The sequence below is a fragment of the Eptesicus fuscus genome, chromosome 10, assembly GCF_027574615.1.
Source record: "Eptesicus fuscus isolate TK198812 chromosome 10, DD_ASM_mEF_20220401, whole genome shotgun sequence".
In the NCBI taxonomy this organism is placed as follows: domain Eukaryota; kingdom Metazoa; phylum Chordata; class Mammalia; order Chiroptera; family Vespertilionidae; genus Eptesicus; species Eptesicus fuscus.
This window is the reverse complement of record NC_072482.1, coordinates 83260121-83286576: the sequence shown is the minus strand read 5'-3', so window position 1 is coordinate 83286576 and position 26456 is coordinate 83260121. Positions and strand designations below refer to the sequence as shown.

General features: G+C 37.3%; 1 protein-coding gene across 4 annotated transcripts in view; it reads right to left on the bottom strand.

Annotated features, from left to right (window-relative positions):
- The window catches only part of TRDN (triadin), a 280530-nt gene that overhangs the window by 80532 nt on the left and 173542 nt on the right, over positions 1–26456 (bottom strand). For 3 of the 4 annotated variants that reach the window (XM_054721940.1, XM_054721941.1, XM_054721943.1), the window contains 6 exons: positions 17567–17620; positions 15397–15426; positions 4564–4593; positions 3823–3840; positions 1930–1962; positions 1777–1803 (listed from right to left, as the gene is read on the bottom strand). In XM_054721940.1, the coding sequence (XP_054577915.1) occupies positions 1777–1803; positions 1930–1962; positions 3823–3840; positions 4564–4593; positions 15397–15426; positions 17567–17620 (192 nt within the window). The remainder of the gene's footprint in view (positions 1–1776; positions 1804–1929; positions 1963–3822; positions 3841–4563; positions 4594–15396; positions 15427–17566; positions 17621–26456) is intronic. The other variant, XM_054721942.1, reaches the window with a different exon arrangement.

The following is a 26456-nucleotide window of genomic DNA, read 5'->3' as shown; positions in this document are numbered from 1 at the left end:
AACAATAATGTTTAGCTATTAAAACTCTTGAAACTGAGTCCACTCATAGTCATTCTGTTGCTTCTATATGCTTCTGTGTTGTTGCTTTGTTTTAGCTTTCTGCGTATGGGTGAATAAGTGAGAATATGTGTTATGGCCCACTTGTGGAAATGTTACCCCTGAACAAATAGTATGTTTTCTGTGAGATAAACATAAATATTCCTTTTGAAAGGATAAGTAATACCAATGTTAATATGAAGTGGTTAAATGTGCGATTATTTCATATTGTAAATTATTTGAAATTCACTCATATTTAAATGCTTTAAATAAATGTACTTATCCTACTTGATATTTCTCTTTCAATCAATCAACCATTATCAAATGTCCACTATATGCTGACTTCAGAATGAACACTCTGGGAATTGAGATATAAAAGGCAATCCTTAACCTCTAAATTATGGTTATTTAAATTGAAAAAAAGAAAAGGTAATATGATTATATCAGTATATTAAGTGTTTTTATAAAAGAAAGAAAATGATACTATGAGAACTAGTTTGAGAGACACATAAATGGATTTGGGTTGTCTGAGGAATATTATGAAGTTGAAGAAGATTAAGAAATATGATTTCAAATCTGTGGCAGTTTGTGGTCTATGGAACAGGTAAGAATATAGTCAAGCTATATTTGCATGGTTATTTACATAATATTAAGTAAATGCTATTTTAATTGAAATACAATAAAATAGCAGGAGTGACTAGTAGACACACAAGAAAAATCAGTGAAGTTCCTTGAGTAGAAGTTTGCCAGGCAAAATCAACAGGTTATGTTTTAAAATGAGGTCAGTAAAAATTTTCAGAAATTTGCATTTATTTTCATCTGAAACCACTAGTAGGGCAAGTTCAATGCTAGAACTTTTTAGAAAACCATTCGATATCTATACTAATTGCATTTTTAGTTTGTTTTTTTATGTTTATTTTTCTGGTTGTCTTATTCCCAATTCAATTTTCCACTATTAGGCTATAAATACATTGAGGGAAAAATCTACTTTACTCTCATTGAAATGCCAGAGTACTTAAGCAATGCCATTAAGTAACATTTGGAATAGGGAGAGAATATTTGCTTAAATGAAATATTTCATATATTTAAAAAATATTTTTTATTTATTTCAGAAAGTAAGGGAGAGGGAGAGAGAGATAGAAACATCAATGATGAGAGAGAGTCATTGATTGGCTGCCTCCTGCATGCCCTACACTGGGGACTGAGCCTGCAACCCGGGCATGTGTCCTGGCTGGGAATCGAACTGAGACCTCCTGGTTCATAGGTCGATGCTCAACCACTGAGCTACACTGGTTGGGCTCAATATTTCATATTTTAAAAGCAAAGCAATACCAGACACAATTACAGACAGCATTTGATCTTATTTTGTTTTTAGTTTTTTTTACACTAAACTGTAAAACAGTGCTTCTCAGCCACTGGGGATCTTAGGAGGTCGCAGATTCTAATTCAGTAGCCTGGAGTGGGACCAGAGATTCTGCTTTGCTTGCAGGGTTTCAGATAATTCTGATGCTGCTGGTTCACAGCATACACTGAGTAGCAGGAGTGTCATGTAATATTTGTCTTTCATTGTCTAAAGGTTTGGTAGTGTTAACTCTATGTGAAGAAGTCGGGGTGGAGGGGAGTGAGATAGAAGAATTTCCTGTCCTTTCCTGTCATGGCCCTCACCGCCCGTCTGAGCTGCAGCATTAATAAACACTGGGCATCTGGTAGAAAGAACCCAGCAACACTGGCCTCACTCACCTGAATGTTCCTTCTTTGGTGGCTTTGCTGTATCAAACAAGACAAGAAAAAAAAAAGTCAACATTTCATGTTATTAGATCACAATTCAGCATTTAACTGCAAATTAAATAATATCTTGAAATTAAAAAGATAGAGGCAATTGAGAACAGTTACCTGGTTCTGTATGTTTTTCTTTCTTTTCCTGTTCTGAAACATATTATTATTATCATTATTATTATTATTCCAATGTTGTGCGTCCAAACTTAATTGTTTTAACACAAAGAAACATGTATGTGCTAATGCAGGACTGTGGCAAGGAATAACTGCTGTAAAAAGACTAATATTGTATATTCAGAACAAGTATTTCCTTCTACTCCCCTTCACAGAGTTCTGTCACAGAACAGCATGAAAATATTTTTGAGTTCTTTTCTTTCTTCCTTTGTTTTTTGAAAAAATTATAAGTCAAAGGAATTTATAAAACTATGTACAGGAGGGTCTCATGTGCTCTTCACCCTGTGTCCCCTACCATGACATGATTTATTTTTAAACTAAGACAAAATACAGCCTCTTAAGCTGTGTTAACTAGAAAAGTAGGAACAAAATAAGAATATAGGGTTGGAGATGTATAATTGAAGTAATCTTAAAGACAAAAAAACAACACCCTAAGTCAAATAAATTTAAAAATGCAACAATAACAATAATAAACACGTTTTGATGGTAAACCAGAACAAATATGTTAATTTGAAAAGAATTAATAGTTGTTTAGAGGACAAATCTTTTTCTTTTCCTTATTACTGCCCAATTCAAAATCCATAGATCTTTCCAAAGAGGAAAGCAGTTGAGATGTAAATGAACTTCTAAGAAGGCTTCTCTATTTATTTACATCAATGCCCTAAATGAAGATGGCCAAGGATCCTCAGCAAATCTGCAGGAAGTTTTAAATCATATAGACTGCGATGAAGTGAGGACTTTAAGAATATATATATGTATATATAACCCTACATATAAAAATATATACGCATAATTTAATACCATTTTTTAAATCCCCAGTTATGTCTCATTTCCTGTTGGTGCAATGGTTTATAGAGTGGTTTCTGTATTCCTGTGCCAGAGCTCCTCAGCCGCTTTGCACACACATAAATCACAACCTTCTTTATAGAGAGATTGCTCCCCCTGGCTGAGCTGTAGTATAATTTCATGATTCTCTCCACAGGATATTTGTGAGCATTTTTATGACAGAGACTTTCTCAGCGTCCTGACCTTTTGCAGAACCAAGTCATGCATACATATTTTTTAAATTTGGTGTACATTTTAAAACATGCCTTTCATATTATTGGGATCTTTAAAACCTTTATATACCTAGAAATGTGATGATTTCTAATGCTAATTGAATATGGTTAAGGTAAGGTAATTTCTATTTCTTAATTATGTCCTGTTTTCTTTAGAGGAGAGTGTGTGTTTGCAAAGGACATGACCTCAAGGCTTTACTGAATTGTTAGCAAATAGCTTTAGTACTGTGTGTTAAAGCAACTACAGGTGCTGCCTAAGATATGGATCCCAAGCAATGATATTCCACAGAGCCCAGAGTAGCACTTGTAGGAGGAAAATTCATGTCATGGACAAAATGTTATAAATCATGGGAACATGCCAAGGTATTTTAGATTACAAGAAGAAAGAAATAGAAGAGAAGTTGTAAAACTGGTCTGTAAAAGAATTTCTATTCAGTCTTTGCTAAGGACAGAACTAACCAGATTATAGGGACTAAATTACACCCACAGTTTTGGTTAATGGATGCAGTTGTATTTTAGGTTAGGAGGCTATGGATAATATTATTAGATGATTACATGAGTTTTAAAAGGGACTCTAAGAATATAACATGCTTTGCAGTTCACACTTTCCCTCCCCAATGCCAGGTTGTGTATTTTTTCATCTTGATAAAAAACAACAAATAATTCACATGCATAAAATGTAGAAAAGGGAGACTGAAAACAGCAAGTCTACATGTGTCAGCAGGTAGTTATAGTAGTTCAGATAAAAAAACAAACGTATTTTCATGCATTTTCTTACTTTTTCCCTTGGGTTGTTCTGTTGAAAGAAAACCATTGCTCTTAAAAACTTTAAAGATAGAGTTTACTTTTCCGACACACTGACTAGACTATAATGTTGTCAACCCCTCCCTCATCCTCTTCCCTTAAATTTCACAGTGCGTGCTGCTCTGAGGTATTGCTGCTTATCATAGGTTTTTCCTTAATTTGATTGTAATATACTCTTCGACAATGAACTAACCTAGGACCAAATGTCTAACCACTTTAAATAATTTATACCTTGCAGTCTTCATAACTACATGTGAACACAAAAACACATATGAATAAATACAGAAGAAACTGGTGTACTTGCTATGAGTTATGATTCGGTTCAACACAAAGAAACTATTTAGTTTCCTATTTAATGCTGGTATATCAAAGATTAATTGAATTTATACTTTCCAATGAAATAAATGCTTGGTACTAAGCATTGTTCAATTTTTTTTTTTTGTCAAGCAAATATATCTTTGAAAACAATTACTGTGAAAGGTAAACATATACAGTTTTATTTTTTTATTACTGCCAAATATTTCTCAGAGCAGTATTATCAGAAAAGACTCGACTCTTGTTTTTGTTTTTTTTTTCCTTTCTCTTTTTCAACCCCAGTATTTTTCCTCTCTCCTCTTTCCCATATGTATAGTTTTTTCTATGTTAATCCTTTAAAAAGTATGGCTATTTGGGGGTTCATCAAATATAAGACAGAATCAGAAAATATTTCCAATACCTTGTGCAGATGTTTTTGTTTTCTTGGAATCTGAAAACACAAAGATAAATTATTGGTAAAGCAAATAAGTTCAATCAACAACTGATTAGCTCACAACAAAATGTTCATTCACCTTGAAATCATTTTCAACAAAATGGATTGATTACATGATATATTTTTAGAACTTAGGGCTTAAAGAGAAATTTTTTAAGAGGGTGAGTCTGAGAATGAGATAGGAAGTGAGAAACTTTTTGAAGTATAAAATATAAAAAAATAATAAAAAATATCCATATATAATTTCCATAGAGATTACAGTGTATCTATAAGAGAAGTTAATAATATTTTCCTAGAAAGACAATAATATTTTCCTAGAGAGAAACAATATATGGTCTGTTCCCATAAAAATTAGCTGGAGTCCATGATTTTAATTTGCAATTTTTTTCATTTGTTCAATCTCAAGCAGTCCAGGTGAAATATGTTGTATTCTCTTTGAATAATCAATACATTTTTGATATAAACATTCAATTATTCCTATTGTAATAAAAAAGAACTGGTGGATGTTGGCTCACGGGTTACTAATGAACACATTATTATACTTAGTAACTGCTATTTAGTAAAGTGTATTCAGTGATCAGTAGGCATCTATTTTATTTTTAGTCTTTTGGTTATTCTGCTTAGATCTGAGAAATATGTTGTTTCCAGAATATAGGCCATGAAACTACCTGTTCCTATCACTTTAAAATAAAGAGGCTTTTGAGGTCATTTAATTTAGGATGGAGGCATCTTACCTCAGATTTTTGCTTAGAATATTTTATTTCTTATACTCTGTATTCTTTCTTTTACCTCTTCTGTAAGTGAATTTTGAAATTCTCCAATATTAGTGAAATTAGAATCATAACAATGAACTACAAATTGCTACTTGCAAAAGGTAAATAAACTCTTTTCTGGTTGACAATTGTATGGCTTAGAACCTAGAACAGTAGACATCCACTAACAGTTTGCAAGTTAATGGATTTGTATGCCTTATGGTGAGATAGGTTCATAGCATGATTTTACTTCCACAAAGAAGTAATAGACCTAAAATATTGGAAGAGGACAATGAACAGCAGTCTGCTCACAAAAACTGTTAGATGGGCAACTGAGCTGTTATGTAAAAAAATGTGGCAGTGTAATGAAAGTATCAACCTTCTTCCATAGAATTATAAGCTGAAAGCACATTTTAGTAAAGCAACTTGAAAAGAATCTAGAAAGCAATAAAACTGAGCATGCTTTTCATGTAATAATTCTACTTCTATATTTCCCCCTAAAAGCACTCTCTCTCTCTCTCTCTCTCTCTCTCTCTCTCTCTCTCTCTCTCTCTCTCTCAGAGAGAGAGAGAGAGAGAGAGAGAGAGAGAGAGAGGCCCGTTGCACAAAGATTTGTGCAATAGGCCTTCCTTCCCCTGTCTATTGACACCGGTTTTCCTCCGGCACCCAGGACCCAGGCCTCCGGCCCGGCCTGAAGCCTTCAGTCTTCACTGCAGCCGGACGCCGCTCCTGTAGCTCCCTCCGCCCCCCACCCTCTCCCTCATAGCAGGCGTCCCACCCTGCCCAGCTGCTCCACGCCTGCATGCGTGCTGCCCAGAGACCGGGAGCGGCTGGGGTGCGGGGCCGCCGTCAGCTTTGTTGGATTGATTTGCATACTCACTCCTGATTGGCTGGTATGCATTGCAAAGTGACAGTCAATTTGCATGTTTTTCTTTTATTAGGGTAGATATATATGTATATAGATAGATATCAATATATACATATATGTATACATATATTTTTTAATATATTTTTATTGATTTCAGAGAGGAAGGGAGAGGGATAGAGAGATAGAAACATCAATGATAAGAATCATTGATAGGCTGCCTCCTGCACATTTACTGGGGATTGAGCCTGCAACCTGGTCGTATGCCCCAATTGGGAATCAAACTGTGACCTCCTGGTTCATAGGTTGATACTCAACCACTGAGCTACACTATGATTTTTTTAATGTCACTGTTTTACATCTCTAAATGTTTGGAATATTAAACAGTAGGGGGACTATAAAGGATACACTGTCATTAAAACGATGTTTCTTCTTTCTGAATTTCTAATTTTTCTGTAATAAGGATATGTTTCACATAAGGAGAAAACAAACAAGCCTTATTTTTCAAAATGATAGGTCCTTGGAACAAAACATTTATTCAGTAAACATTTCTAAACACTATTGTGTCTAAAAGTAAACACATTTTAGGCTAGCCTTTATTAATATTCACCACCTTCCTTGCCAAGAAATCAATCTTTTTCTCACTATTAAGTTTCTCATCAGAAACTAATGGATTAGGCTAAATGTGCTATCTAAAACACAAGTGTTTTGCAAGCACTTTTGCATTCATTTCCTTCATGAATAATTATTCTAATCAAGTGAGTACTTTAAACATATAGAAAAATATCATATTAAATATTTTTATATAAGAACATGATAAATATCATCTTTGTCTTATACCTAACTATATATTAATAATATATAGCGTCCACTTCTGTTTAAAGACATGAATTTCTATAGCACAGCAGCTGAAAGTCTGAAGTGGATAGTTCAATGGCCATCATGACTTTTCAATGTGTTTGGCCCCTGTATAGTGGAGCAGGATTTCTGCCTGCCCAAGAGGTCATGTGATCCTCACTGAGTATCTTTTGAGCCCAGAATGCTGCCAACATGGAAAACACAAGCAGATCATGATGAGCCCATAGTTATTCAGGAATACAATAGAAATAAAGCTTGGGAGTAATGTTGAAACAGACAGGATAAGTGTGGCAGATTAGGGCAAGGTTTTTTCCAAAAGCCCCATTCTCCAGCTAGATGCTGGCATGAGATAGGTGTGGAAAGCTAAATACAATATGCATATCTGTAAAATGTCTGTTGCTTTAAATTTGTTCACTTTCTTCCTACTAATAAGAATTGATAATATATTGTACTAAATAGCAATTGTACTAAAATGAAAGAAAAAATAATATGGAGTTCAGGGTCAGATAGGGTATACCACTTATTGAGATAAAAAGTATTTCATAAAGTTGAAATGTAAAAATAGCAAGCCATGATCTATCGAACTAGACCTTTAAAAAGTTTGCTATATTTGCATGTAAGAACAGGAAACCATAGTTAAATTAACTTAAAGTGATGTCATTAAAAAATCATCTTTTGGAGCCAACAGAGCAGCAGACTTACACAGTAAAATACTCAAGCAACCAAAAACAAAAAAATAATAATGCTTGCAATTGAAAGATCACATTCTGACTCTGAAGAGCTATAAGTACCAGCCTTTAATATTCATGCTATTAAACTTCATTATGCCCTCTCAGCACTCTGCCAAAACAGCTTAAAAATATCATAAAGGCTTACTTGGTGACTACACTTCCCTAAAAACCATCTGCCCAATAATCTGAACAAGCCTTTTATTAAGAACATCGAGGCCTGCAGCAGCTGTTATTCAAAAGTAGTGATGTGTTTGCAATCTGTTCAATTCATCACTCACTCAACTTTAGTAATGTACCAGGTATGGTCTATTATGTTTCATAAGTGATGCCAGAAGGAAGTGAAATACCAATTGACATTGAAGGGAAAAGTTAGCTCTCTGGTAGACTAATAATGTTGGTAATGAAGTACCCATCTACTCTGTGAAACTTACCCAACTGACATATATGTCCAATTACAAAAACTGATATTTTGCATTGTTTTTCAGCATGATTCCTCCAGTTTGGAAGCCCTGGAACTTGAGACTAATTCTCACATGATTTTTTGCATTTTACTCTACTTCCTCTTGTTCCGGTTATGGGAAACAATAAATCTAATCTGGCTAGTTCTCAATGGAGCTGTATCTTTCAGAAGATAACCTGTGTGGGAATTCATCAAGAAGCTGAAGTTCACTGAATGAGATCTACTGAGATCTGCTAATGCAACCTAAATAGCAGCTAGTGATCAAATACATCAGAGATGAAATTGCCAATAATTGACTATAATTTTCCAGCCCTAAAATGCTCACTGGACAATAACTCCCAATAATAAAAAGGAATTTTCTTAGCCTGGATATGAAAAATTAAGTGCCTGCTCATAATTCTTCTGGCTATTATATTTATCTTGAGTCCTACATTATTGCTTCACTCACAGAATGAATGTTTGTTGAGTGATGTGTGAAGTGAGGAAATGTTTTAGTCCCTGTAGGGGATAAAAGTGAATTAAACATGGTCCCTTTACTCAAAAGCCTTAAAGTCAATCAGAATAGAAAGAAAATGAATACAAGTAATATGATGTACAAGGTGGCAAGCCATGAGTGACTGTAGGGAGTTATAGATCAACTCTGATGGGAGATTCTAAGTGAAAGAGAAAGTATATGTAATTGGGAGGGTCAGACAAAAGTCTTAGAAGAAGGAGAATTTGTTTTAGACCCTGTAAACATTGAATATTTACAGAGGAAAAGGAAAGGGTAAGCTCTGTTATGATAATAGCAGAAACAAAGGCAAGCTAGCACATTTTATGTGTAAAATTGAGAATGGCTTAGAATAGATGAAGTATCCATATATATAAAAGACTAAGTGACTATCTGACCCTCCAACCAGTAGCTATGACACACAATGACCACCAGGGGGCAGACACTCAGCACAGGAGCTGCCAAGCTGCAGTGACTTGGCAGCAGCAGTTCTTGGGTTCTTGGGTGAAGCACCCCAGAACCAGAGAGGGGGGAGCCTGATTCCAGGGTGCGTCAGCCAAGAACCACCCTCTCGCAATCCAGGACCCCTCGGGGGATGTTGGAGATCTGGTTTCGGACCAATTTCCACAGGCCAGGCTGAGGGTCCCCACCTGCCAGAGGGACCCCTGCTCACTCTGCAGGTGCCCTTCTAGCTGAGGCACCACCCCAGGTGCTGCTGGCTGGGGAGGAACTGCGGGAGGTTGGCTCCAGGGCATGTCCAGCCCGTCTCACCCAGTCCCACCCTGCCGGCCACCTTCTAATTAACATCCTTTCAATGTGCATGAACCTGTGCACCGGAGCACTAGTATGATACATAAAGGAAGAAATTGGATGGGAATATAAGGTAAAAGGTGCTGTGATGGTCTTGCACATAATCCATATAGGACAAGCAGGCAAAGGTTGAATCACAGTTAAATTGAGTCTTGACAGGTAGCTTGTGATCCTTCAGGAACATAAGAGGATGGGGGGGGGGGGGCAGGGGCGGCGCGTGATGTGAGGAGCTGCTGTGAGGCCATCTCCCACATACCTCCCTATCTCTCCTGGGAGGCGGTCATGAGAGTTTCCTTCTCATCACCTCCAGGGTTCTCCTTCCTAGATCTGTTTGTAACAGAGCTGCAGACCTTAAAACCATTTGGCTGTAATATGGAATTGCCTCCTCCGCAATGAAGTGTTCCTGATTTGTGTTGCATTATCTAGCCTCTTTTCTATAGGTATCATCCTTTGTGGTGTGTGTGGAACAAGGGCCACGAAGATCTGGTGTTGGAAGCCGCCCATTGTCTTCACTAGCAGAGAGGTGTTGACAAGGAACCCGGAAGGCTGGAGACCTTGAGCTCTGAAAGGTCAGAGCTCTGCACCCACTGTTTAGTTGAGACAATGGTAGCTGAAGCAACTTCCACCTTTTAGTTTTATGTAAACCCTTGCTGATTGGCTATTATTGGAATTGCCTGCCTAAGGGCTATGGGTGTATTCCAAAACCTGAATAAAAGGGATAGCAAGGCCAGAGCAAAGCGGAGTCCTTCCTCTTGAGCTGGTCTCCGGCCTGGCCCCCAATTCCCAAATTTATTTTTTCTTGTCTAGTCTCTTTCATTTGTGTGCAGCCTCCTCCAGAACCCGAACCTGAACCTGAAAACTGAACCACGCGGGACGTGCGGCGGGGGGGAGAGTGGGGGGGAGGGCGGGGTGGGCACTCACAATCTGGCACCTTTGGCTACTCTTGCTTTGGCTGACCAAGATTTTCTCAATCTCAGAAGGGCTCACTGTATCTTTACAGGTGGAACTGTTCAGGCTTGTGCATGACAGGAGGTCAAGAAGCAGACTGTAGGGAGTTGAATTGCAGGTTAAAGCCTTTGACTATCTTCTGTGGTCCGTGTGGAGTCACTGAATATTTTAAATAGATAGTGACACAAAAAAAAAGCAGCCAATTCAATATTTTGGAAGAAGATTTATAGGCAGGATAATTATTTAGGTCAGAGATTCCAAATTTTTTCATCTCAGGACTCCTTTAATTTCTTAACAATTTTAGAACCCCAAAGAGCTTTTATTCATGTAGGTTCTATCAATTTATGTTTATAATTTTAAAACTTAAAGAGTAAAAAAATAGATATTTATTTTTAAAATAATACACCTGTTATAACATCAATAATATATTTAGGACAAATACACTTTCAAATATAAAAAATAATGAGATGAGTGACTTTGCTTCACAATTTTGTGACTCTCATTAATATATGGCTTACGGAGAAGTCAGTTGGATTTACATAACTGCTTTTATATTGAATCTGTTGCAATATCACACATTATGTAATCTCTGGAATACTCCAGTGCACACTCATGGGAGGATGAAATGTAAAAGGGAAATGATGACTTCATGATTTTCATAAAAATAATTTTAACTTTGCAGAACCACTGAGAGGGTCTCAGTGACCCTCAGAAGTCCTTGACCACACACATTGAGAACCCCTGATTTCAGGCATCATTTCCTTGGTTCACATGAGAAGTCTAATATCAGTGAGAGGTCACAATTAGAGGGCTGGAGGTTGTGAGTGAAGATTAGCCTTCCTAATTATTTTAGGAAGGATTAAACATAGGAGAGTTCAGGTCATTTAAAAATTCCGGAGGACTAATTGTCAGAGGCAAAGGTAAAACAGAGGTTAAAGTTTACGCCAGAATTTGAGTCTCGGTGTCTATAAGGACAGCAGGACCGTTACATAAGAGGTGATAGAGAATAAGCACATTTTAGAGAGAAAAACACCATTTTATTGGGGCAGACTTCGAGAGCCTAACGGAGAGTAAGAGAGAAGGTTTGCTAATCGATCATGGGGAAAGTGTCTGAATGGGGAGAAGGAGTGGTATCCAGGGGGAACCTCGGTAGAGACAGGCTTGTCAAAGCAGGACCTCAGTTGAACATTTATTCAATAACGCCATTCCACTCAGGCTAAGATATAGTAGTTCTGAGGCCAAAATTCCCAAGAACAGGAACATTGAGGGCAAAGCTCATGGAGCCAAGAGTCTCTCTTGTTAAGGTTTCTGCAAGAGACTCGATGAGCCAGGCTTGGGATAACATGAAATTCACATTTTCAGAGTTCACTAATGCAAGAAACCCTTTGCGGCCAGATGCACAGATCATCTTTGATATTATGAAAGTTGTTATGCACGTTTGTTTCTGTATTTTAAAATTCACCAGCAAAAGAACTTCTCAAGTGCATTCTAATTCAATTCCTAAAATCTTCTCGTTTTCTCTTTCTCCAGGAAAGTTGTCAGTAATTAGTATCGTTGAACAATGTCCAAAAAGTCTGAATGTGAATAGAAATAAACTTGGTGTAAAATAAACTTTGTGTAATGTTGAAAATCCAAATTGTATCTGGTATTTGTTATAAATGTGCCTCATTTGAACAGACATATGTTCCCTGTCCCTGTGGGAAATATATCTGTGATCTTTACTGAGATGATAGAAAGGAAGAAACAGGAGCTGAGAAGCTGTTGTCTATATATTGTTGTGGAGCGAACGAGAGTAAATGACCACTGGAGTCCAGACCAAATTAAAATTTAGGGAACCTTTTTTTAATAACCGGCCGGCTGACTGCTCTCTCCATGTAGCCCCTAGAGCAGCCCTGACCCTTTGTGTCCGACCATATTTATACCCATTCACTACCTCCTGTTTTTGCAGAGCAAACAATTTTAAAACAAAGTAGTTTTTCTTAGGTAATGTCAACATGTCATTTAAACAGTCCTGGCGCCTGGTGGAGTAAGTAACTGCATCCCGTTATCAGGAAAGTTGACAGTGATCTATCTTGTAAGGCTATTTTGTTAGTTGCAGCTGGGATTTATGGCCAAGTCGACTAGGAGAAAGCATGCTCAAAGATTCCCACTCTCTAACATTGTTTCTTCTCTGCTTAACAGGAGACACATAAATAGAAATAGGAACTCACGAAACAAAATCCAATGACTGCCTAGAGTAGCTGAACATTAAGCCTATTCTCCTATTATATATTGGAAACAATAAAAATTATTGTAGATAGCTATTTTTTCTCAAATATAATCATTTCTTGAATGATAATATTAATAAATACTCAGGGACACATGTTTTATATGTTTCACTAGATCACATGACTCTCTATAGGCAAATATTCCCAAACTCTTCCAAATATTGCATATTGAATATGGACAACTTCTAAAAAAAAAAAGATGTACATAATCCAGGAAAAATATAACAAGAAATGCTGAGCATAGCAATGAGAAATATATATAAAAAGACTAAAACTATTCAATTGTACTTTGACTATGGTTTTATATACCGAAAAGTTTTTTTAATAACATATTTGAATGCCAATGAATAACAAAATAACTGTTAATATTACTCCTTTAGCTAAATAAAAAGGTAAATTCTTTTTTATTCCTAAGAAGAAGTGATGGAGGAAAGATGAGCATATTTGAGGACTTACGGTGTGTCCAAAACTGTGGCAGGAACTTACTACTTCTTTTTTCTTGTAATGTCTCTGAACACTCACCACAACAGTCATCATATAAATTATGTCATTTCCAAAATACACTGAAGTATTTGCTATGTGTTTATGGGGGAATTAATACTGATTTCAATCTCTTGATAACAAACACCTTAATGTGTCTTAGTTAACCTTATTATGATATTATTAGAGGCCCAATGCACGAAATTTGTGCAAGAGTAGGCTTTTCATCCCCCAGCTGCTGGCACTGGCTTCCCTCCGGCACCCAGGACCCGGGCTTCCCTCATAGCCCCCACTTCGTCTAGAAGGTCGTCTGGAAGGATGTCCAGTCTAATTAGCATATTAGGCTTTTATTATTATAAACTAGTGGCCCAGTGCATGAAATTCGTGCATGGGGGTGGGTCCCTCAGCCCAGCCTGCACCCTCTCTAATCTGGGACCCCTCGGAGAATGTCCTACCATCGGTCGAACATCCCTCTCGCAATCCAGGACTGCTGGCTCCTAACCGCTCACCCGCCTGCCTGCCTGATCTCCCCTAACCACTCTGCCTACTGGCCTGATCACCCCCAACTGTGACCCCCTTGCAGCCTGATCACCCATAAATGCCCCCCTGCCAGCCCCCAACTGCCCCCCCACCAGCCTGATCATCCCCAATTGCCCCCCTGCCGGCCTGCTCACCCCCAACTGCCCTCCCCCACTGGCCTGATAGCCCCCAACTGCCCCCCCTGCCGGCCTGCTCACCCCCAACTGCCCTCCCCTCCTGGCCTGATCATCCCTAACCACCTCTGCCTTGGCCCCACCACCATGGCTTTGTCCAGAAGGACGTCCGGAAGGTCTCCTAGAAGGTCTCCCAGTCTAATTAGCATATTTCCCTTTCATTAGTATAGATGATTTTGTTCTCTTTAAACAAATGATGATCAACTAAAATATTTTCTCCCTCCCATGACTATTGACTCTTAGATCCATATTTAACAGAAACAGAATGTGACTCCTAAGCCATTATGATTATGTAAAACTCTAATGTCACTAAATATAACACTTGCTTTCTTATTTTTTTTTCTCAGATTATATAAACACTAATCCTGTATAATAAAAGAGTAATATGCAAATTGACCCTAAGGGCAGAATGACTGGTTGCTATGATACGCACTGACCACCAGGGGGTAGATACTCAATGAAGGAGCTGCCCCCTGGTGGTCAGTGCGCTCCCACAGGGGGAGCTTTGTTCAGCCACAAGCCGAGCTGACGGCTGCAAATGCAGTGGCAGTGGTGGGAGCCACTCCTGCCTCCTCGGCAGCACTAAGGATGTCCGACTGATGGGGAGCAGGCCTAAGCCACAGTCAGACATCCACCAAGGAATCCCGAGCTGCCAGAGGGATGTCTGACTGCAAGCTTTAAGCCAGATACCCTAGGGAGAGGGTTTAAGCCAGCAGATGGACATCCCCTAAGGGTTCCCAGACTGCAAGAGGGTGTAGGCCGGACTGAGGGAACCATCCCCCCCCCCCCGCCCCCTGAGTGCACAAATTTTTGTGCACTGGGACTCTAGTTAGAATATAATTGTCATTTTCAAAGTTAGAAATGATTGCTTATATCTACAGGTTATTTTTACTGAGAACATAAGCTTAGATTTATAAACAGTGGTGATAACTAGAGACCTTGCCTAAGTGCTGTCAAGGTGCATTAGAAACATCTCTCTAACCAGAATCCCAGTGGCTGAGATGACCTTAACATTCCCATTAGCTTGACTAAACTTAAATGGGCTTCTTCTTGACTATAGGCCCCAGACCTCCCTTTTGTTAGCACATTTACTTTAGAAAGCTTGCATTATAAATTCTTTCTCCGTCCCTTTGAAATATAAATCTTCTACAACCAGAAATATCTTGCTCAAGACCTATGAGACATCCCCTTGAAATGTAATCATCAAAGGAGATAGTGCCCCTCTATCCCCATCTCTGTGGGAGGGTAAGAAACTTAACTTCAATAAGCAACCATCAGCAGACACAGGCTGCCTAATCACATTGGCCCCCCACCCCCTACCTCGCCAACATCCTCCTTTATAGTACCTTTATACTAGCTCACCCCAGAGCTTAAACTGTTAAACTGTTCACACAAAAGGCATAGTGGAACTTTTCATAAAACATACCTTCCTTCTTTTCATCTTTTTTAGCTGCTGCTGAAATAACAGAAAGAAACTAGTGTTAAACATATTAAATGACCATTCCTCAGAATATTCCTGGGAATAAGAGAATCTATTCCACGTATTCATAAATTCAGTGGATTTAACCCATACAAATCTGAAATAAGAAAATAACCTTAAAATATTATGTTATAAGATGGTGTTCTTTTTAATTGAGATAAAAACATAAGGCAAAAATGAATATAAAATATATTGTCACATAGATAAGAAGTCAAATTAATAAGTAGGTGTTTAGCCCTACCTCTTGCCTGTACACTGTGCTTAATCGACACTTTCATCTAATTTTCTTCAAAGGACTATTCTAATAAGCTTTTGAAACTCTAGGTTACTATTCATTCAACAATAAATCATTAATTCTGAAAATAATAAGTTGAGCCTGCCTTGTCCGATGTAGTTGAAATATAAAAGTGAAGAGGCTATGGACCAAACTCAAATTTGAAATCAGTTGCCAGATTATCTCTTCAATTTCTTCCCCTTGAGCTCCTCTATTATGAGGCTGAAATAATACTAACTTCCTGCCTCAAGCTATAGTTCCATTTCCACCGTGACCCTCAGAAGCCTCAGTGCAAACAGGTGGTTGTGCTTTTTATAAGAACTATATACCTCAACTGCAATGATTCCTTGAACTAGTGGTCATTTGCTTGAGGAATGCACTCTGAGCTGCATTTTCATGAATATAAAACACAAAAGTGATAATATTTGCCCTGCCTTTCTACCTTTCATAACATTTGCTACATTCTCTATCAGAACTCCTGTAAAGAAGAATCAGTTTTCTTCAACAACCTGATTATCAAAAGAAAACTAAAATCCTACATCTTTGCTCTTAACCATTTTATCAAATACTAGAGGCCCGATGCACGAAATTCGTGCAAGAGTAGGCCTTCCTTCCCATGGCTGCCAGCACCAGCTTCCCTCTGGCACCCAGGACCAGGGCTTCCCTCTCAGCCCAGGCTTCATTCAGAAAGATGTCCGGTCTAATTAGCATATTACGCTTTTATTATTATAGATTGCTTATAAAAACATTGTTGTGTCAAGTGGCAATTAGTCAACCCATTTTGCCAATATTTACTAGGGTGATTTTGCATGTAGTTGTGTCCAGGATTAAATATGACAGCAAAATTTTGGCCAGATGCAATCACATCATCTGGTAAGCAGTCTGCTACAAGGGTCTTCGGCCCAGAAACGAATGTGCCATCACCTAAATGTATTTCCTTAAATGTTCGACATTGTATAATGTAGCAAAGAAGAGAAAAATAAAGATTTTTCTCCAATAAATATTTTACCTATTTTCCCTAGGTGTGTTCTGTGAAGTTTTCAAAGATGACAAAGGCAGACACTTGTACCCATTCCTTGTACTTGCGTAATATTACTACTCTTGGTTTGAGCATCAAGGTCGCATAATTCATTGTATTCCATTCTCTTGAGTTGGGACACTGGAGTTAGAATAGCTTTCTCAAAGAATGTGATTGTAGATGATAGCTAAAAAATATAACAAAATTATTTTAAAGAAGTACTTTTCACAAACTGCTGAATTGAAGAATCAATATTTTCCTGAAGGTCTCTTTAAAAACACCACTCTTATACCCCAAATATATTTGTAAATAGATTTTCTCAGGTGGGTACTAAAAACTAGGGTGATTTCTTTGTAATCATATCTGGAATCTGATTTTGCAACAGATGAAGTAATACTAATTTTTAAAAAATTGTGACAGATTTTTCTAATATGACACAAATTAGAAGGTATATTTGAAAACATTGGACACTTGTATATTATTTATAAACCTCTATATATCATATATCTGTCTACCTATCTATCAATCAACCTATGGTTCATTTTTGAAAATATAAGTAAAAGCTCAATGACTGAAACTTGGAGTCAAGATACTAATCCCTGGGCCCTTCAATGGTTCCCCTGCAAATTTGGCATTTGTCTTAGTCATGCTTTCTCCAGTTACTAAATAAATACTTGAAATGTGTACCTTCATGCAACAATGCAAAGTTTTCTATAAGAACCCAGCAGATGGTGCTGTTCGACAATAAACAGCTTTTACTTCTGTCAATAAAATGGTATGTAAGTGAAAAAAAAAAAAGAATTTTAAAGTGTATTATTGCTTACCTTGTGCTGCAACTTTTATAGTCCCTTGTTTGGTTTCAGGGGCTTTCCCAGGGTCTTAGGAAGAGAAGGGGTAAATAAGTTAACAGGGAGTACTGTCAGAAATATATACAACAAAATTTTATAAAGGAAAAATTACAAAAACAAAATCAAAAATTGAAAATATCTCCCTTAGCACTCAGAATTGTTAAGAATTAAACACAATTATTAGTGGGATCACTGAGACTTAAGCTTACTGAGGCAAAAATAAAATTACTGAACCCAAGAAAAGCATAAAATAAAGTTTCCTCAAACTTTTTTACTTCCCTGTTAACTGACCATAGAACACCTTGCATTTGTTTAGAACCTAAATTTGAAAATCTTAGAATTCTTTGTAAATTATTTTTGTATTATAAACCCTTTGAAATGCATGAAACATTTAGGCATAAAGTGACTTTTTGAAGGTTCCTGAGTGACTAATAAGAAAATAAAGCACAGTACAATCAATTTCCAGCTTGATTCTTTGACTTAAGATGCCATTCCCTCTACTGCTATGTGGTCAGGGGCAACAAAATGTATTGCGAGAGAATGGGCAAGTTCATTTTTAATCTTTTTTCCCTCTTGTCTTAGCTTTTTCATTTTTCCCCCTTTGTTCAAAATTTTCTCTTTAAAGAAACAGAATACAAAAACAGTTGACAAGCATTTAAATATGTTATTTAAATCGCATAAACAAAAAAATGGGAAATAAAGACTTCAAAAAGCAATGGCTTGTTTCACATTTCATTAAGTAGTGATTCCTGATTGTCTTTCTTATGTTTTCAATAATTGAATTATTATTTAATATGGGAAGGAAGATTTGGTCATTTGTCTTAGATATTGACCTTGACTCATTCATTCATCACATACTTATTTAGGAGCTATTATGTGTATGTACTGGCTAGGTATAAATGTAGCAGTTGATACACATATATTCAATCTTATTTGTCATCAAATATTGATTTCAGTTAGTTTAATACAAGGTGGGGCCGAAACCGGTTTGGCTCAGTGGATAGAGCGTCGGCCTGCGGACTCAAGGGTCCCAGGTTCGATTCCGGTCAAGGGCATGTGCCTTGGTTGCGGGCACATCCCCAGTAGGGGGTGTGCAGGAGGCAACTGATCGATGTTTCTCTATCATTGATGTTTCTAACTCTCTATCCCTCTCTCTTCCTCTCTGTAACAAATCAATAAAATATATATTAAAAAAAAATACAAGGTGGGGCAAAATAGGTTTACAGTTGTTTATATGGAAAAACAAAACAATAATCTATATATATAAAAGGCTAATATGCAAAGTGTCCCTTCAGGAGTTCGACCGGGAGACCATGAGTTCGATTGCTCACTGTAACATGCACTGACCACCAGGGGGTGGTGTGGAATGGAGGAAGGCCCTGACTGGCAGCTGGCAGCTGGCAGCTGGGGAAGGAAGGCCCTGGCCAGCCCTGATTGCTGGCCAGGTCTAGGGACCCTACCCATGCACAGATTTTGTGCACTGGGCCTCTAGTAAATAATAATTCAAGAATAAACTCTGTATTTCACATACTCACAACTGTAAACCTACTTTTTCCAAACTCTGTATTACAGTTCTAATTAAAGTTATAAAATAACAAGATCTCATCAGAATAATTTGGCAAAGAATCATAAGCAAAGATTCCATCTTCTTTTTGGCCTAAGAGATTCAATTTGGAACTCATTCTTTACTGTTTGTTGGTGAGAGAATTCTTCATTTGTGTCTTAACTATGATTATAAAAATGCTAATTTTTATTTAGTTTTTATATAAAAATATTATTAGATTCACATATATGATTTCTACTATTACTATGTTTATTTTCTAGATAAAATGTATTTTGCCAAAATTAAGTTTTTAGAATCCATTTTATCTATGATCTCTTTATTATTAATTTTTTTTTCTGGAGGAAAATTCCATGTCAACTATCATTCTAGTGTTTCATTTGTCACACCTAATAGATGTTCTCAATAATTAGTCAATGTTTACCTATAGATATTGAATTCATAACTAATCTATTTCTAAGCATTGCTTTAACTTTACAAGTACATGGCTAGCACTTAGTAGGTACTTAATAAATAATTGGTGAATAAAAAAGTGGATTAAAGGATAGATCTGAAATATCACCAAAACTGCCCTAAACTATTCAGGCGTTTTACTCCTTAATATCTCAATATATCAGAGAAATGTAGGGTACTTCTTTATTTAAAAAAAGATTTTACAATTAAAATCAATGAAGTGTCATAGAATTTTTATACTTGATTTTCCTCCTATCTTTTCTTTTTCCTTATGTCTTTTTGATCACTTATCTTAACTGATTCCTCCACACCTAAGATTCTATTGGACCTCCCAGTACACACAATTGTGAATTATGGAGAGCTTTTCTGAAGGTCTTCTTACATCAATCATTTGGTTTCTCTGTCAGTTGCTTTCTCCCTCAGTGATCAGGATTCAGATCATGCCCTTGACTGATCAGCATTCCCTATTTTAGTATCTGGACAGATGACAGATGAGTCATCTCTCAGCAGAGTCAAAACTTCACTACTCTCATCTGTATCCGTTTAGCTGTGTGCACATTGAGTGGGTATGTGGACTATTCTATTATTCTATCTGCTATGGCTTAGATTCCAGCCCTCCAAACAAAAACAAACTGACAAAACAAACAAACAAACAAAAAAAACACCACCAATCCACTAATACACACTGTTCCAGGTAAATGGTGCTATTTTAAAGGGTTGGTTCTATAGATAATGTCCACACAAAGGAATGAATTTAATGGAGATAAATCTCAGGATCATAGCAGTAAGATGTTGTTTGTCCCTCAAAATTTCATTTATTCTTTCTCTGATCTCAAGCTTTTAAGTCAGTTTATATTAATTCACAATGGCATTTTACATGGCATATTATATTTTTCAGTAGAAATGAACAATTTAAAACCAAATGCTTTTTAAAAAATAATTCTTTATTGTTTTAAGTATTACATATAATATTACATATGTCTTGTCCCCGCCTGCCCCCCCCCCATTGACCTCTCCCCGGCCACCTCCTCCCCCCACTCCCCAGCACATGCCCTCACCCCCCTAGTATCTGTGTCCATTGGTTATGCTTATATGCATGCATACAAGTCCTTTGGTTGATCTCCTACACCCTCCTCCCCCGATCCCCAACACCCTCCCCTGCATTCCCTTTGAAGTTTGACGGATTGTTCAATGCTTCTCTTTCTCTGGATCTATTTTTGTTCATCAGTTTATGTTGTTCATTATATTCCACAAATGAGTGAGATCATGAGATACTTATCTTTCTCTGACTGGCTTATTTCACTGAGCATAATGCTCTTCATGTGCATCCATGCTGTTGCGAATGGTAAGAGTTCCTTCTTTTTTATAGCAGCGTAGTATTCCATTGTGTATCAGGGGTCCTCAAACTTTTTAAACAGGGGGTCAGTTCACTGTCCCTCAGACTGTTGGAGGGCTGGACTATAGTTTAAAAAAAACTATGAACAAATTCCTATGCACACTGCACATAACTTACTTTGAAGTAAAAAAAAAAAAAAACGGCAAAAACACCCGCGTGTGGCCCGTGGGCCGTAGTTTGAGGACACCTGGGTAGATGTACCTCAGTTTTTTAATCCATTCATCTGCTGATGGGCACTTAGTCTGTTTCCAAATCTTAGCTAATGTAAATTGTGCTGCTATGAACATAGGGGTGCATATGTCATTTCTGATTGGTGTTTCTGATTTCTTGGGATATAGTCCTAGATGTGGGATTACTGGGTCAAATGGGAGTTCCATTTTTAGTTTTTTGAGGAAACTCCATACTGTTTTTCACAGTGGCTGCACCAGTCTACATTCCCACCAGTAGTGTATGAGGGTTCCTTTTTCTCCACATCCTCGCCAGCATTTGTCCTTTATCAATTTGTTGATGATAGCCGTTCTGGTATCTCATTCTCAAAATGACAATGATTTATTTGCATCTCTTGGATGATTAGTGACTTTGAGCATGTTTTTCATATGTCTCTTGACCTTCTGTATGTCCACTTTCAAAAAGTGTCTGTTTAAGTCCTTTGCCCATTTTTTGATTGGATTGTTTATCTTCCTTTTGTTAAGATGTATGAGTTCCCTATAAATTTTGGAGATTAGGCCCTTATCAGATATAACATTGGCAAATATGTTCTCCCATGCCTTGGAATTTCTTGTTGTTTTGTTGATGGTTTCTTTTGCTGTGCAGAAACTTTTTATTTTGATGTAGTCCCATTTGTTTATTTTCTCCTTAGTTTCCATTGCCCTAGGAGCTATATTGGTAAAGATATTGTTATGACATATGTCTGATATTTTGCTGCCTATGGATTCGTCTAAAATTTTCATGGTTTCCCATCTTACATTTAAGTCCTTTATCCATCTTGAGTTTATTTTTGTGTATGGTGTAAGTTGGTGGTCTAGTTTCATTTTTTTTTTTTTTTGCATATATCTGTCCAATTTTCCCAACACCATTTATTGAAGAGACTGTCTTGATTCCATTGTATGCTCCTGCCTCTTGGTCAAATATTAATTGAGCATAATGGCTTGGGTAGATTTCTGGGTTCTCTGTTCTGTTCCATTGGTCTACATGTCTGTTCTTGTGCCAGTACCAGGCAGTTTTGAGAACAGTGGCTTTGTAATATAGCTTGATATCTGGAATTGTGATCCCTCCAACTTTGTTCTTCTTTCTCAAGATTGCTGCAGCTATTTGGGATGTTTTTTTATTCCATATGAATTTTTTGGAGAGTTTGTTCTAGGTCTGTGAAATATGCTGTTGGTATTTTAATGGCAATTGCATTAAATCTATATATTGTCTTGGGTAGAATTGACATTTAAATGAAGTTGATTCTACCAATACATGAACACAGTATATTCTTCCATTTGTTTATGTCTTCCTCTATCTCTTTTTTCAATGTTCTATAGTTTTCTGAGTACTGGTCTTTTACCTCCTTAAGTTTACTCCTAGTTATCTTAATTTTTTTTGTTGCAATGGTAAATGGGATTGCTTTTTTTCTTTTAACTTTCTGTGAGTTAATTATTGGTATATACCAGTAAAAAAGCCATAGATTTCTGGGTGTTAATTTTGTATCCTGTCGCATTGTCGAATTCATTTATTAAATCTAGTAGTTTTTTGATGGAGTCTTTAGAGTTTTCTATGTACAATATCATGTCACCTGTGAATAATGGTACTTTTAATTCTTCTTTTTCCAATTTGGATGCCTTTTATTTCTTCTTGTCTGATCACTATGGCTAGCACTTACAGTACTATGTTGAACAGGAGTGGTGAGAGTGGACATCCCTGTCTTATTTCTATTCTTAGGGGAAATGGGTTTAGTTTTTGCCCATTGAGTATGATGTTGGCTGTAGGTTTGTCATATAGGGTTTTTATTATGTTACAGTATGATACCTCTATTCCCACTTTGCTGAGAGTTTTTATCAAGAAAGGGTGTAGGATTTTGTCAAATGTTTTTTCTGCATCCATTGATATGATTATGTGATTTTTGTCTCTCAGTTTGTTTATGTGATATATCATGTTTATTGATTTATGGATGTTGTACCATCCTTGCATCCCTGAAATATATCCCACTTGGTCATGGTGTATGATTTTTCTAATGTAATGCTGGATCTGATTTGCTAGAATTTTGTTAAGGATTTTAGCATCTATGTTCATCAGAGATATTGGCCTGTAATTCTCTTTCTTTGTGGTGTCTTTATCTGGTTCTGGGATTATGGTAATGCTGGCTTCACAAAAAGAGCTTGGAAGTGTTCCTTCCTCTTGAATTTTTTGGAATAGTCTGAGGAGGATAGGTTTTAGTTCTTCTTTGGATGTTTGGTAAAACTCCCCTGTGAAGCTGTCTGGTCCCAGGCTTTTGTTTGCTGGAAGTTTTTTTTTAATTACTGCTTCAATTTCCTCCATAGCTATCGGCCTATTCAGATTTTTTTTTATTCTGCTTGATTGAGTTTTGGAAGCTCGTATTTTTCTAGAAATATGTCCATTCCTTCTAGGTTGACCAGTTTGTTGAATAGAGTTGCTCATAGTATTTTTTTTACAATCCTTTGTATTTCTGTGGAGTCTGTTGTTTCACCTCTTTCATTTTTTATTTTATTTGGGTCCTCTCTCTTTGCTTCTTGGTGAGCCTGGCTAGAGGTCATCAATCTTGTTTATCCTTTCAAAGAACAAGTTCTTGGTTTTATTGATGTTTTATATTGTTTTTTTGTTGTTGTTGTTGGTTTTGGTTTTTTGTTGCTTTGTTGTTGTTGTTTTGGTCTCTATGTTATTTATTTCTGTTCTGATCTTTATTATTTTCTTCCTTCTGCTCACTCTGGGCTTTTCTTGTTGCTCTCTTTTTAATTCTTTAAGTTGTAGAGTTAGATAATCTATTATCAGTTTTTCTTGTTTTTTGAGGTAGGCCTGTAGAGCTATAAACTTCCCTCTCAGCACTGCTTTCACTGTGTCCCATAGATTTTGTATTATTGTGTTTTCATTGTCATTTGTTTCCAGGATGTTTTTTTATTTCTTCTTTGATCTCTTTGGTAACCCAATCATTGTTTAATAACATGCTATTTAGCCTCCAAGTGTTTGAATTCTTTTTATTGTAGTTTATTTCTAATATTATACCATTGTGGTCTGAGAAGACGCTTGATATGATTTCAATCTTCTGAATTTGAAGAGACTTTACCTGTGTCCCAATATGTGGTCTATATTGGAAAATGTGCCATGTGCACGTAAGAAGAATGTATATTCTGTAGCTTTGGGGTGAAATGTTCTGAAGATGTTGATTAAGTCCATCTGACCTAAAGAGTTGTTTAGTATTGCTGTTTCTTTGCTGATTTTTTTGTCTAGAGGATTTATCCAGTGATGTCAATGGGCTATTAAAGTCCCCTACTATGATTGTATTGTTGACGATCTCTCCCTTGATATCTGCCAGAAGTTGTTTTATGTATTTGGGTGCTTCTGCATTGGGTGTATATATGTTTACCAGTTATATCCTCTTGTTGCATAACAAGTGGCCTTCCTTATCTCTTATTATGGCCTTCACTTTGAGGTCTATTTTGTCAGATATAGTAATTGCTACCCCAGGTTTTTTTTGTTTTTTGTTTGTTTTTTTCATTTCCATTTGCCTGAAAAATATTTTTCCAACTCTTCACTTTCAGTCTGTGGGAGTCCCTTGGTCTGAGGTGGATCTCTTGTAGACAGCATATATATGGGTCACATTTTCTTATCCATTCAGCCACTCGATGCCTTTTGATTGGAGCATTTAGTCTATTTACGTTTAAGGTTATTATTGATAGGTACTTGTTTGTAGCTATTTTTATTATTTATGCCTGTGTTCCTTCTTCCCTTTCTATTTATTCTTTTTACAACAGTCCCTTTAGCATTTCTTGCATTGCTGGCTTGGCAGTGATAAACTCCCTTAGCCTTTTTTTGTCTGTGAAGCTCCTGACTTCCCCTTCAATTTTGAATGATAGCATTGTTGAATAGAGTATTCTTGGATTCAGTCCCTTGCTTTGTATCACTTTGATACTACATTCCATTCCCTTCTGGCCTGATGTGTTTCTGTCAAGAAATCATTTGATAATCTAATGGGAGATCCTTTGTAGGTAACTCTCTGTCTCTCTCTTGCAGTCTTTAAGATTCTCTTTTTGTTGTTAACATTTGCCATTGTAATTACAACATGTCTGGGTGTAGGCCTTGTTGGGTTCATCTTGTTTGGGACTCTCTGTGCTTGTGTGATGTTTTTGTCCTCAAATCAGGGAAGTTTTCTGTCATTATTTCTTCAAATAAGTTTTCTAATCCTTGTTCCTCTTTTTGTCCTTCTGGCACCCTTATTATACATATGTTACTTTGTTTCATGTTGTCCCAAATCTCCCTTAGATTTTCCTGATTTATAATTTTTTTTTGCAATTGGTGTTCAGATTGGGTGTGTTTCTTTGTCCTGTCTTCTAACTCACTAACTCAGTCCTCCACTTCCTCTATTCTACTGTTGAAATCTTCCATCATGTTTTTTATTGTAGCAATAAAATTTTTTATTTACTCTTAATCCTTACATAAGTTGTTGATTTTCTCCTCCATCTGGTTTATGAATTGTATGGCCCTTACTCTGAATTCTTTTTCTGATATATGGCATGCCTCCATTTCTTTAGTTCCTTTTCTGGTGATTCCTCCTTTCCTTTGGGGTTTTTTTCTTGTCTCCACATTTTTGCTCTCACCAAAGGTTCCATGCTCCAAGTCACGCTGGGCCTGTGGCTGAAATGGAGGGTTTAGTGGGAGGGTCGTGAACCCTGAGAGCACCAGAGGGCACAGGTGCCTGGTTGCACAGAGCCTGTGGCTATAGTGGTGGGTCAGCAGGAGGGTTGCAAACCCTGAGAGTCACAAGAGCCTGTAGCCAGGGAGGCTGGAGTCCCAGTGTCCATGGGTCTGCAGTTGAGGTTGCAGTTCTTTGGCAGGAGTGGCTGTAGGGTCCCAGGTGGTATCTGAGGCCAGTCTGCATGGTGGTGAGCCTGGGCTCCTAGTCACAGCAGCTCTCCCCTACAAGATGGCGTGGTTTCTGTGCCTGTGCCAGCTGCCCAGGAGTGCCCTCATTGGTGGCAGGGGCTCCCTGTCTAATAGAGCCCGGTCTGCCAGCCCCCTAAAGTCCTGTAGGATCTAACTGTCCTTCACTCACACACACATACACACACCACACATGTCCACATGCTCCCCTTTCACTCCCTCACTCACTCACACTCTCTCCCTCACTGCTGTCCTGGCCGGCTGCCATCTTGACTCCTTGCCAGAACCAAATGCTTTTCAACAAGTCTGTCAACTTGAATCCATCCAACAAAAATATTGACTTCAAATCTATTGATAAT